The following is a 14,247-nucleotide window of genomic DNA, read 5'->3' on the forward strand; positions in this document are numbered from 1 at the left end:
AGAGTGAAAGTTCTCCCATTCTGTGTGGACGTGTTAGTTTTTGGCTTCTTAAGTTTTAAGCTTCTTAAGTAAATTCGAGATGATTAGCTTTTTAGCTCACTAGCTAGCGGCCGTCTCGAGTCCCTGCAACATAAGAGTTGCGCAATATGTTGTAAAAAAAAAAAAATAATAATAATAATAATAATAGGAGTGTAAAGGTGACCAGAGGTGTGTTATTTCATGTCTACGGGGCTCTAATGTTAAAAAGCGTATTTACAAAGACAAACAGGTTTTCTATGCTCTAACTACGAAAACATTCCGTTTAATAACATTGAATCCTATATTGCGGAAATTAATTTATCGCAGCCGGATCTGGAACCAATTAGCCTCTATAAACGGGCGACGTCTGTATTTTATATTCATTGCACTAGAGATAGCATTTACTTTGTTGGTGGTGTAAAATAAAAGATTACTTTTTCTTAGTATGACTAAAACTAGATCTACAGCTGATAGAGAAAACCATTATTGACACAAAAATTGGGAAGCTGTGGCACATTGCAAACATTCTATTTTGTCCACTAGAAGTGGGCGATACTACACATTTTTGGATCAATGTGACACTTCTCTTCGACATTTTTCAAGATTGGATGATTTTGAGATTTTTGCCTTTATATATAAATAAAACACACCAGACAAAAATATATTTAACAATGTCAACAAAATAATTCGGTTATTTATTAAATAATAAAATACAATAATGTCAGATACTGCAAAAATAAGTAAACATGCAAAAACAATTGGATCATTTAAGAACATATTCGCCGACTTTGTAAACAATAAAACACTATATAAATACATGCAATATAGTTTATCAACACAACAACAAGCATACATATATACAAAATTTGTGAAAAATAAACAGCCGAAAAATATTGATCTCATGACGCTAGTATCGATTGGATACCGATATTACTCTGGTATGGGTACGCTCAGCAGCTGTTTGTCACCATGTTTTTTTTTACTTTGGAGTTCATCCGTACATTATTGTAGTGAATTGATAATTAGCTGTCATCATTTACATCAAATAATCCAGTATGCTTGCAATGTAAGACCCAGTGTAGATGAAATTTATTGAACATGCTAACAGAATATGGCGTTTCATTTCAACTGCATGAATCCAATGATTCCTCTGTTTGTATTATGTATTTCTTGTGCCTCTCGACTTCAGTCGCGTTTCTGACACCATACCCTACCTGTTAAAAAAAAAGAGTTTTGCTTCCAGTAGTTGACTTCCTTCCCTCGAGTCGCAGTGTAATGTCTGTAGGCCATTCAAAAACCTTTGATCCGCCTCGAAGTTATAGGAATCAAACCTTATGAAAACAGAATCCATCTCTACAACACCCGGAATTTGTTTGTATTTCCCAAACGGTCGCCATATTGAAGAAGGTCGCACATCCGGCACCACCATATTAGGCATCAACAACGTCACTTAAAGAGCAACGGAACTTGCTAAAAGGTCAGCCTTATCAGTGTAGTGCCCCCTTGCAGCCGGAGGTAGTACTGCTAGCTTTTGACATTAGTCTGGGCTTGTGCTTGGCCAGTGCATCTCCCACAGATTCACAAACTTATTGAATATCGATTTCAATATGTAAAATATCAATGAATTGTTGTCAGAATTGTGATGTTAGAGCAGCTATATTTAGTGTGTTGGCTGGTTACATGACTGAGGAATTAGTCACACTTCAGAGAAAGGGATAGTAATGAAGTCATGTATAATCTTGTTAACTACTTAGCACTTAGTTTTTATTTTTTAACATGTGTCACAACAAGCGTCCTCAAAGCTGGTGATGAGCAAAGTGAAGACAGTTGAAGACATTTTGCTTTTTACTGTTTTTTTACTGTTTAACTTCAAAAGACCATATGAAAGTCATAGTCCATATAAGTGTTAAACTTTGCGCAAATGTGAATAAATATTGTGCATTACAAAGTCACCTCCCATGACCCCCCTGGTTGAAAGACAATAGATCAATTCATAGTATGTTATAAGGTCAGCAGTGACTTGCTTGAGGTAGGAACATGTTCTAGTCATCCTCCTAGGACGTCTTTTATGCCGCGACGTGGACATTGAGGTTAATTCATTCAAGTGTTTTTCAGACTGTCGTCCACAACAATTTGGGGGCTCGTCCGGGATGACACTTTTTTGAGGATTGGACATCTCTTGCATCCTTCCCGACAGACTCATACACTGTACCAACATTGAAAGCAGAGCCTTTTTCAATAATACCGCATTAGGAGTCTGGCGGAAAGTTTGTAAGTCAAAGTTTCCCAAAAAGATTCGATCAGATAACGGCAGCCACTTCAAAAGTCAACACCTAGCTCAGATGGAAGCTGCCCTTGGGCTACAACACAAGTTTGGGACTGTATATCATCCTCATTCCCAAGGCAAAGTTGAGCGAGAAAATCACAACATCAAAAACAAATTGGCAAAAATCTGTGCGCAGACCAAAATGAATTTGAATGTCCATCAATAACACCAGTTTTTCCCCTTATGAGTTTCATACAGGACAGCCCTTCCCTGGACCAGCAGCTCCACTCTCTAGTGGAATGGAAGTCAAACCAAAGTGGTATTTTGATCAAATTAAGAGTCTATGTGTTGGTTTTTCTGCCCGGGTTCGTGACAAAAGCCGACCAACCACTCCAGAACTGTGGCTCAAGGCGCTCCAGCTCCCAAACCACAGCGATGGTGTACCGACAACTTGACTTCAACGAACAATGACCCAATCCCTGCCCTGAATCCTGAGGCACCATCTTTTCAACCTCTGGCATCTGATGAAGTACAGAAGACAACAGAAGACTCACTGTTAGCTTCCAAGGACATGTGATGTGCTGGTAACCTCTCACCCTAGGTCATAGAAGAACAAGACCTGTAATTGCATTTACATAGTTATTTGGGCCAAAAGCTGATGCTCCTGACGACCCGGATCACCATTCTACGGATCAAGACCAGATTCAACCACTGTAAATAAATGTGTTTTTGAGACCAACCAGGTAGAATAGAAATCCAGCTTATTAGATGTTAGGGCCAGCAGATTTACAGTATATGTACTGTGCTTTTATATAACAGAGTCACTATTGATCAGAATAGATAGTTACGCTGAACAGACCGGCCTCCCTAGAGCCGTAGTTGTAGTAGGTTTTATTCTGTGCTTGCTTGCTCATGGTCGATAAAAAGCACTTCCTTTAATTGAAGGCGGGCTTGCTTAGGTAGAGATCTCTTCGATCTCTTCTGCCGTCCACAACAATAACTACATCAAATTTGATGTAAATGCATATGAATTTTGGAAATATGGGCCATTGTTTTATTTAAAAATTATATAGTTACAAATTACATAGTTTTTACAGCTATATGTTGTTTGTTGCGAGCGGCGATCTATCCACTTTGATCGACGGTCCTTGAACGCACCATTGTGAGTGTGCTAACTTTCTCCCACACTGCATTGACTACTATACTGTATTTTTACCATTTTTCTTTCACCTCATATTTGGTATCAAACGCTGATACTATGTGGGAATGCATAAAGGTAAGTTTTGATGATGTTATTGAGTGCTAATGTGCTTGTTGGTATACGACCTGAAGTTAATCCATGCTGGCACACTGCCTTTTACCACACCCATCAAACAGCAACGTAATAATTACTGATGTGTCGGTCGCGAACGAATCGGCTCTAAGAGCCGGCTCTTTGAAATGAAACGACAGGCGTCGGGAGCCAATTGGGAGCCGATTAGTTTTTTTCCTCTTTTTTTTTCCTGTTAAAGGCGAATGTCATTGGTCAGGATGTGTGGCGGCGCCGCTGTGCCCACACTGAGCGGGGTAGGGGCAGGGTGAAACACGCCGTGGTGCTCTGAGAGCCGATCCGCTCGTGAGAAATTTGCATGCAGCGATTGGACCTATTTTTACCTAATTTGTCTATTGAGATGTGTCTTTGTTTTTATAAAATAATATTTTACAATTTTATATCATTGTGTATTTTTTTACATTGGTAATTCATAGTACACAATACACATAATTTGGTAGTAAATTAATTTAAGACAACAAAAAAATCCGAGGAGCCCCTTGGGAGCCGAAAGAGCTGGCTCTTTTTGGCGAGCCGAGCCAAAAGAAACGGCTCTCTAAAAAGAGCTGAAATTTCCATCACTTGTAATAATCCTCTCACTGAAAAACGAACTCCAGGCTGGAGATTTGTGGGAACACGAGCCGGTCTGCGGGTCAAAAAAGGTTGGGGACCGCTGATGTAGATTACATATTGTATGTGTGTGTTTGATATCATGGACATTTGTGCTAACCCAAATTCATGTCAGGGGACATGCAAGCCATCTAAAAGAATAACTAGATGGATTGTCAAAGCAAGGTGGTTTTTATAAAGCATCAAAAGGTCTCCTGGACACCGAGGGAATTGTGGAAGTGGAGACATCTGGCAGACTGTCAGCAAAAACACAATCACCAGTCAGGTTTTTCACACCTGCATTGTGGGAACCGCACAAAAAAAGCAGCATATTGGTGTCCAAGTGAACAGATATTAAAGGTCAAGAGAAGATCAAGAGGCTGATAAAATGAGGAAATAAAAATATTATTTGTATAGACTAAAAAGGTGTATTAAGACATTAATTGATGGATGCGCAAATAAATACAGAATAAAACAAGGGGTTCTCAAACTTTGTACTGTCATTTAGGAAGTAGAAAACTGACGAGTGACATGAATTGTACCACAAAGAAAATAAAACACAGTGCACCTAAACACACAGAAAGTCTATTTCATCACCATCCTGTCTGTGAAGACATTTCCATTGTGATCCTGACTGCACTGAGCTGTGTGGCGTGATCAGCGGCTGAACGTCCTTCACTCACAGCTAGATTCAGCAGCCGCACTCGCTGCAGTCTGGTATCTGTATCGAAGGACTTTGCTCTGGTTGGACGTTTGTCTCGGGGTAGAACGAAATGGACGAGCAAAGCAGAAGGTCAGGGTGCTGCTGGAGCTGCAGTCATAGTTTCCATCCTGGTTGGAGACACAAAGAAAACATGGATAAAACAGAAATGTGTACATTGCTCCTGTATCACAGAATCTTAAGTGACAACGTAAGAAAGTTGAGAACATGGTTTTCTTAATGTGAGAGACCAAAGTGAGTTTAAAAAAATAATAATTTATTCAAAGGGACACACATTCACCCTCCAGACTGTGAGCCAGATGTCTGGAGCCCACAAAATACCCCAAATTTTACATTTACGGTAAGGATGGGCATTTGACTATATTTCCTTAATGATCATTCAATCAATTCATTATTATTTTTTTATGTTATATTTAATGGTATGGGAACATCTTTCTGAATGTTCTAACTCCTGTTTCAATGCCAATGTTATATTGAGCAGATTAATGCTGTGCAGTGTCTCTGCTGGTTGCACACAAGTACTGTGCTCCATTTTTCCTCAATTGTTGATTAATCAACTATTAGTTCTGTAATAGATTAATTAGACAGAACACCCAATCCATCAAGAGGCCACTTGTTCCGCTCCTTGCACTTACATCTGCCATGAGGGAGCTCAGGCTGTGTGTTACACTGTTACTCCCAGTGCTCCTTTTCTCCTCACGCTGGGCTCCACTGATCTCCTCCCTCTGCTTCATGAACCTGTGGTTGACGATCCTTGTTACGCTGTCGCTCCTCGATAGTGAGGCAGTAGATGGCCTCGTGGGAACACGCTCCAGGTTGCTTTTCATCTTCTGGCCCGACCCTGGTACCGTTTTTTCTGCCCGACCACTCACCCTGCGCAGGAACTCAGTGACCAGACCCCCAGCGGATTTGTTGGGGGGCTTGAGGCTCTGACCTGTATGCTCATTGCGAGGAGGGCTGCGGTTCTGTCCTGCAGCAGCTCTGGGACTAGTTTGGCGGGCCAGCTCAAGGCCAGAGTGTCTTTGATGAAACCCATTTGATATTCGATCCCGTGAGGCAGATGCAGGCGAGGAGCTCAAATTAGAGGATGGCACCCCCGACGATGCACCAGATGCAGACTGACTTCGGTACAATTTAGGGGACGAGGTAGAAAGTCTGGGCCTGTCGGTTCTGCTTGTTAGTCTGTCCAATGAGGTGGAGATATGACGACAGCGGGGAGACACCAAAGAGGAGTTGACTACCCGTGAGGGACTGTTTCTCACAGTGGTGGGGCCTAGTCCTTCTGTCTGCAGGCCAACACTCACCATCTGTGGCCTCATGTGCATGTGCGTACCAGAGCAGGCCACATCTACGCCCTGACCCACTAGTCTCGTTCTGTTCACCTGTGAGCTGCTGTGACCCGCTTGCCTCCAGCCTGCCGCCATCTCTTTCATGTCATCACTCAGGTTCGCTGAAGAGCCCACACAGAGCGGTGAAAAGGAGGTCGGCGGCGTGCACCAGGGAGACTGCGTGTCGACAGATTCTCGGTCACTTTCTGGGCTTTGCTTCAGCTGAGCCAGCTGGACTCTGCGCTTTGAAGGGGGGCTGAAGTAAATGCGGAGGGTTGACTTCTCTGGAGCAGTGTGGCTCCTCTCCATGGACATCTGCTCAAAGTTAAGATCAGGGAAGCTAAGCGGCATGATTAGATGGTCCCACGTCTTAACAGGGTCCTCCCGGTCTAGTTGGGCAGCCTGCTTGCTCAGATAACACCAGTCTTTCCTCTTGTAGGAACGTGGAGAAAGTTGCCGCTTAAGTCTCTCCATGACTGAACTGCACATTCTGGAAACAGTGACAAACCCATGAACTCCCACCTGACAAACGTCATGGATAAGATGGAAATGTACAAATCACTAACCTGACAGCATCAGAGGGTCTTTCATCATTGACAATACCACTGACAGCACACTGAGCATGGGGAGAAAAATAAATTATTACTGAACATGAAACTGCAGTGTGTTTAGCTTCACCGGGTATCTTAAAATTGTCAAAGGATGCCAAAAAGCGGTGCTTAATAGTCTTCAGAACTTCACCGCAAAACAAATGCCAAAAATGTACAAATTTAAATGAACTGCTGGGCAAATCAGGGCAAATCAGAGTCCGTGACATGAGTCATCAACTTTGCTTAAATATGTTATATATTTTGTAGAATTATGTTCTACATCCTTTGATTTTTGACAGCTAATGGTAAATCTGCAAAAATTGCATTTATAGTTCATGGCGCTAACCATGATGAACTAGCTCTTGCAGTTTAGCCTCATTTCCGGAAGTGACATCATCGGGGTGACACCTCTCAGCTACACAAACATAGCGGTGTATGAGACAGAGGATGTTTACAGTGATTATAGGGAAGATTTGAGCAATGTGTCAATAGTTTTCGAAGAAGAAGAAACATTTGGAGATGAAATAGAGAACTTGCAGAACATGGAGTTAAGACTTAAGACATGGAGATGAAGATTGGTCGCCTTCAGAACACAGAGTGGTAAGTGTAAATTACTCTGTAGTTGCTTATCCTTCAATTATTGTTTTAAATCGGCTTCTTAATGCGCCTAAAGTGATTTTTATAGGCTTTTTTATTGTATGGCACGTCGAGGATGAGTATTCGCCACCTCCGCTGCCCCAGTGCCTCCCAGTAAACATATCATTGTCATAAGATGTTTATATAACATGTATAACGCTTTGCAGCCTTGTCGCTATCGTGAAATAGTGTTTAGAAGATATGTCAACAAGACATGACTTATGCACTTGTGCCAACTTTGACTTTTCAAGCCAAATGCTTCTTGTAAAGGTTTTCTTTCGAAGCAGTCATTAGTGAAATGATCACTGCAAAGGACAGAACTCGAGGTGGGCATCCATCTGTCGCTCGTTCTCTGCACTTGCTTCATTCATTGTTGTCTTTAACCTTTGTCTTTTGGAAAAGAAAACAAACTTATAGTACCACTCGGATACTATGACCATCCAGCAGCAACGTTTTGCCAGGACTACTATTTTGATGAAAAATATACCGAACCAAGTCGACGATCTGTTTACCCTGCTTTAGCTGAGAGTTGTGACCCTGATGATGTCACTTCTGGAAATGAGGCTGAGCTGCAAGCTAGTTCGTAATGACTGGCTCCATGATCTGTAAATGTAATTTTTGCTAATTTACCGTTCCCTTTCAAAAATCAAACAATGCAGAACATAATTCCAAACAATATATAACATATTTAAGCAAAGTTGAAGACTCATGTCAAGGGACCATTTAACATGCCTACTGTACTTTGATGTTAAATTGTGAAGTGATCCTTCATAATCATAAAGATAACTTGTGAATGACAGCAAAGAAGTATGCTAAACCTTGATGACACGTGTAATGGTTGAACATCAGCAGGCTCACTATAGCATGCTGTTGTAGACACAAAGAAGGATTACAGTCTGGCCAGTAGAGGGAAAAAACATTCAGTGAGGAATTACCAAGCAGATTCTGACAGGTAGGTGCATGAACGTATGCACATTCACATCAGCATGTCTCTAAATCTAAAGATGTAGTTTTGAACATCAGGAAGATGTTTTCAGTGTGTTTTCATACAGCAGATTGTCTCTGAACTCCCCTGGCCTGTTTGGCCGCAGCCACTCCACGAGATTAGCCCCAATACTCTGGCAGAAGTCCCTTGGTGGTGCCTGTTGAACTGTCAAGAGGGCTTTCATCCAGACAGACAGATCATCACCAGGACCTCCCGCTGTATTCTACAGTCCAAACAGTGAAGAACGTCCTCACCTCAGTTACTGCCTTGTGGACCACACTGGCCTTGCTGTCAAGTGTTTCCTCCTGGAGCTCAGTACCAAGGCTTTGCAACAAACCCCGCAACACAGACAAGGTTTTGACTTTAGCCTGAATCAACAAAATCCACATATGGCACAGCTTTAGCTTATACTGTAAACATTAAATGGTGAAAGTCTGTGAAACATGCTATGGACCTCCATTTACCTCTTTCCCTTCTTGACACCACTGGTGGAGAATCCACAGAATCTGCAAGGACAATTGCAGCTTTGGCTCCCTGCAGCTGTGGACGAGGTCAGATTTGGACGGAGACTCTTTTGTCCTTTCTTCTGGTCTCTCAGACTCCACAGTATGGTGGTCATGAACACGTTCCTGCTCTCTTGCTGACTCTATGAGACACTGACTGTACATGTCTCGATTGAAATCCCAAACCTGACTGTCTTTGCTAGGATATTTTTGGTCCATTAGAAGCACCTCCATCCTTATGATAAAAGCTTGCAGCATGGCCTGTAGTAGTTCTAGTGCCTCATTTAAAGACCCTGGGAAGAATAACGTCTGTGTTTTACCATTTGAGTTAACATCTGTTGGTGAGATAAACGTACCGGAGGGAGATGAGCAATGGCCAGTTTTGGATGGAGTTGTCATGAACTGGATTGCTGAGCTAAACACACAGGCATGATCTCTGAGAGCTACAAGAGCTGTAAAATCGTTTACAGTCATTCCTTTCAGGTTGTTGTCAGGTGTTTGCTTGCTTTTGCTCTCTGATGGATCCCACTCGCCACCTACAGGACCTTCTCTTGTGACCTGACAAGAAGGAATCTGCCCTTCAGTCTGTGATTGACTACAGAGTGAAGATGTCTCGACTAAACTCTGAGCTGCCTTTTCGTCCTGCTCCTTCTCATGCATAGCACTTCTCAGTCTCTGACATCTTTGCTTTCTGTTCTTCCTCAAAGTGGAAGGAGACACATGTTCCTCCGAAACATTCCGATTTCCCTCCTCATCTGCTCCTCCTTCTTTCTCTCTGAGGTCATTCATTTCCGCACGCAGCCCACGATTCTCCACCTCCAGCTCTACGATGCGGCGACTCAGGAGCATGGCCTCCTCTTCCACCAGTTTCAAGTGAACTTTGACCTCTGCTTCCCTGGCATGGGCGGACCTTTGTTTGCCTTCAGGTGACTGGGCGGCATCAATGTCGCCATACAGTGAATGGTACCTGGCCAGCTGCTCGTGCATGCCCTCGCTCTCTGATACCAACTTGGTGAGCTTCTTGCACATGAGAGCCAATTCTTCTTTGGCAAAGTGGAGTTGGCACTTGAGATCATTGTCATCCTGTGGTGAAGGCACAATTACTTGCAAGTCTGCTGTCAGGTTGCTGCAATATACTCAAGCACTCTTTCATGTCTGCAGCCATACTTAAAAAGACAAGAAGAACTCAAACCTCAATCTGTTGAGAGAGCCTCCTCTCGGCTTTATTGGCTGCTGATCTGATGCTTCTCTTCTTCAAACAGCTCTGAGAAATTAAAAGAAAAGTGTTATTTATTTTTTTGTTAATGACATTAACAAAACAACACTCAACATGAAAAATGCATTAATTCAGAAGGACAGATGTACAGGACTTACAACGAGATGGACAATCTAGTTGAGGTCACTTTAGTATTGTAAAAACAAAAAAAATCTTATGACAGACTAAGACTTGTAGCACAGTATTCTATGTCATAGTTTTATATTACCACCATGATGGATGGATAGAAGTGTATGCCATGTAAATGAGTGACTTTATTTTGAAGTCGGAGAATGGGAGGAATCTGTCGCCCACCAACAGACACTTTGGTCTCTCGCTTTGGACTCCCTGAGTAAGACTGTAGTCAAAGTGTGTTAATATTAGTCATCATTAACAGGAAATAGAAGCTTGGCTGCCTTCAAGGTCTTTCAGGTCAGAATTCAGTGCACTGTTATTTTCATGTGATGTTTTGCATTGTTACTATGATTACATTTTTTTTTGTTACTGAGGTGGAAAATTGAACTCAGCTCAGCCAAACTGAAAGTTTATTTCACAGATCACTATGATAAGACACAAATAGGGTCACAGACATTCCAGGTGCAGTGTGAGAGTTGCCAATCCTCCTTCACTGCCTTTTGGGCTCCTAGATGAGGAAACCTAAGTGGATTTTCCCTGCTCGGATCAAACTAGCAGCTGTCTCCAATGAAAGGACCAGACTGAGCTAATGGCAGAGCACGGAATCCTGGATTAAACTAGACACGTGCCACCAGAGCGCACCATTGCTGCTGACCACAAGAACAAAAGAAAACTGGAAACTGACACTCTGGAGGTACTTTTGCAATAAAAACACATTCATTGATGGCTGTAGGTCACTATGTCGGCATGCCAACGACTGCCTTGCTGGATGCCATAATACATGCTGATCCAGATTTAGCCAAGCTTAAATGAAGCAGAAAAGCTTGGGTCTATTTTGGTAATCTCTCACTTGCTTTCACCCTCTACTCCCTTTTCTCTGTCTTCTCAGTGGAGGATGTCAGCTGTGCTCTGAGTTCAAACTTTAGCATACCAGGCGCCTGCACCCCACCCAGGCACCAGACAGCTGCTGCCCCTGCCCACCACTCATATCACAGTGTCGTTTGACATCCTTCGGATGTCTGGCTGGGATGGGCACAGCTGCGAGGCATCATGCATAAACATGGGGCAGTTCTAGATGACTACACTTTAGGTAACATATTTTAATTCAACACACTTAGTTAGTTATGCTAAAAGTCGCACTTCTCTGGCTTTCTCCAACTCAGCCTGCAAGACGTGCTTGGCCACCTCCAGCTCCTGTGTCTTCTCTCGTAGCATCTCATTCTCCCACTCCAACTGGCTGTTCTTCTTCTGCACCGCCTCCAGCTCAGTGTACAGTCGCAGGGACACACTCTTTGCAACCTGAAAGCAAAGACAATTACAGAATATTTGGTACTCCCATTAATATCCATCCATCCATTTATTTTCTATACCACTTGTCCTCACTAGGGTCACGGTTAAACTGTAGCCTATTCCAACTGACTTCGGCCGAGTGGCGCCCTGGGCTGGTCGCCAGTCAATCGTAGGCTCCCATTAATAACTTCACAAAAACATTAACATGTGTTTGTTCATTATCATAGCATTTACAAGGAAATTCTAGTGAGGCCAAGCATGAACATTAATGTTTCAGTAAACACATCAGTCAGACAACTCACCACTTAATCACACATAAATGAAAAAAAGGTGCGTGATAAAAACCTGATAGACTTTTATAGAGTGGTTCAACAGCAGGAAGTGCTTCATCACACTCATGGACGATGTTAATAACTGATTCACTGTTTAAATATGATGACAACATGTGCTTACTGAGTGGTGTTGATGGTGATTCACCAAAATGCCAAAGATAACAGAGGGAGTATGTGGGTCAGGAATGCACAGCGGGGGAGGAGGAGCTGGCTGATGGTACCTGACCTTGATATCATGCTCTAGGGTCCTGACCAGTTCGCCATCCACCTGCCCGGTCTGGGCCACTCGTATGCTGCGGCGCTCAGCCTTACGAAGGCGGTACTGTAAGATGCGGCAGGTCTTGTTGGCCTGCTCCAGCTGCTGCCGCAGGTCATGCAGCTGGCACGCCTCCTCCTCCTGGAACATGTCACGCATTTCCAGCATCTCACAGCGCAATTCCTCCACCTCATCCTGGGGCAGACACCATACAATGCTCAAAAAGAATGCCACTTTTAGTCTATTTTACAAAAAAGAATGCACTTGTTTCACTTAGATCATCCATCCATTTTTTGTACCTATTATTCTGCTCATAGTCACAGTGACTTAGGGTGAGAAGTGGGGTACACCTTGGACTGGTCACCAGCCAGTCATAGGACTGACACAATCAAACAACCATGCACAATTACATTGACACCAACAACAAAAGTCCTCAGTGAGTGTCATATACTATTTTTTTAGACTATGTGAGGAAGTATTAAAAGTCCAGAGCAGAAATTCAAACCTCCCTGCCACCACCTTGCCACTATGCTCACAAAACCGAACAATACAAGGTATGAAAGATACTTATCCAGTTCAACTGATAGTATTTTTTAAATAACAGATAAAAACATTAAAACATTCCCATAAAAACATTATAATTTTTAATAGCCCATTTTGCAATTTCTTATTATAAAGTTTAAAAACATATATCAGTTATCAAGGGTAAATAATAAATACATAAACATTTCTGTAATGACCAATTTCCCTTGTACTAATTTCAAAAATCTCACCAATACAACAAAGACTAACATATTCAGATACTTTACGCACTATATGTTTAATCAAGAATAAAATATATTTCTATTTTAATGAAACTTAAAGTCACTTACTCTCAGATACTCGTTCTCTGACCTCAAATCGTCCACTTCCTTGACTAGGTCCTCCCTTGTTTCTGCCATCATGAGATGCATAAATGTTCCTGAAGAGTTGTACAAAGTCATTGCCCCTCCACGAGTATCCATAGGTGGACAGCAAGTGGTCCCCGCTGGTTTGGCACACACTTTACTGTTGTCTCTGCTGTCAGTGGTCGCGCTCTGGTAAGCTCTCCCGTCTGTCCAGTTTAATTCGGTGTCGATGACGGGAGAGTCGCGCTTGTTGCCTTCCGATGTACAATCGGATATTTCCGAGCTGCTGTCGGAGGAGAGTTTCCCCGACAAGCATCCAGAGTCTTTGCTCAGGTCCTCGGAGGCATTACTGGCATCCGAGAGTTTTCTTTGAGCAGCAGGGCTCCTCAGACACTCTGTCACCGCACTTGTTGACAGACTTCCTGGACGTTTTGCCGTAGTTTTCCCCTCTTTACCAGGACCACGGATACCTGTCGATATGCCTCTTGCCTGACTGCAATTGTGGCTGTCTATAGATGTCGGTGAATCTTTTTTCCTCTTTTGGGTGGTTTCTTGCTGGGAGTGGGACACCTTGGATGGGTTCTGGCTCCGAGGCGCACTCTTTACGCACTTGTCTCCTTTCCTGTTCATCATGGCCAATTATCCTTTTCTGTTTTTAACAAAAAACAAACACGTTTGTTCACTTCAGGGAGAACATGATGTTTAAAAAAAACGTGCATAAATAACTCACTTGGCTTGGTAGAGCGACACGAATGACTACTGTTCATCAAGACAGGAACATTGTCATAATACATGCCACAGTGGGAGGAAAACATTGGTCAAGATAGTTTCCGACTAGTTATTTCAAAGTAAAACACACTTTACTCAATTATAGTGATGGTACAGGGGATTTAGAAATCTTAACATCAAACTGAAACTACTAATTTTATATGTTTTGCATTACACTGCCATCGTACTATACCGCAGACTAAAACATGTTGTGTCCAGCGCAGTTAAAAAACTAAACTTTTATTTTTTAATTCTATTTCCTGTTAACAATACATTCAATAACGTAGAACGTTTGTGACAGGGAATTCAATGTTCAATAACATTTCACCTAAAGCACATATTCATCATTCAATTTATAG

The 14,247-nt window shown here is 42.4% G+C and overlaps 1 protein-coding gene across 3 annotated transcripts in view; it reads right to left on the reverse strand.

The window, feature by feature from the left end:
• LOC129181169 (uncharacterized) overlaps window positions 1-13,892 on the reverse strand; it is a 14,743-nt gene extending 851 nt beyond the window's left edge. Inside the window, exons 1-10 of one of the 3 annotated variants that reach the window (XM_054775954.1) lie at window positions 13,851-13,892; window positions 13,106-13,769; window positions 12,204-12,428; window positions 11,496-11,654; window positions 10,158-10,229; window positions 8,927-10,048; window positions 8,717-8,830; window positions 6,818-6,867; window positions 5,559-6,741; window positions 1,233-5,033 (exon numbers count right to left, since the gene is read on the reverse strand). In XM_054775954.1, the coding sequence (XP_054631929.1) occupies window positions 4,878-5,033; window positions 5,559-6,741; window positions 6,818-6,867; window positions 8,717-8,830; window positions 8,927-10,048; window positions 10,158-10,229; window positions 11,496-11,654; window positions 12,204-12,428; window positions 13,106-13,753 (3,729 nt within the window). In that variant the 5' untranslated portion in view covers window positions 13,754-13,769; window positions 13,851-13,892 and the 3' untranslated portion in view covers window positions 1,233-4,877. Of the gene's footprint in view, window positions 1-1,232; window positions 5,034-5,558; window positions 6,742-6,817; window positions 6,868-8,716; window positions 8,831-8,926; window positions 10,049-10,157; window positions 10,230-11,495; window positions 11,655-12,203; window positions 12,429-13,105 lie in introns of all 3 variants that reach the window. The other 2 variants (XM_054775963.1, XM_054775970.1) reach the window with 2 other exon arrangements.
• Between the last annotated feature and the right edge of the window lie 355 nt (window positions 13,893-14,247).

The sequence above is a fragment of the Dunckerocampus dactyliophorus genome, chromosome 1, assembly GCF_027744805.1.
Source record: "Dunckerocampus dactyliophorus isolate RoL2022-P2 chromosome 1, RoL_Ddac_1.1, whole genome shotgun sequence".
In the NCBI taxonomy this organism is placed as follows: domain Eukaryota; kingdom Metazoa; phylum Chordata; class Actinopteri; order Syngnathiformes; family Syngnathidae; genus Dunckerocampus; species Dunckerocampus dactyliophorus.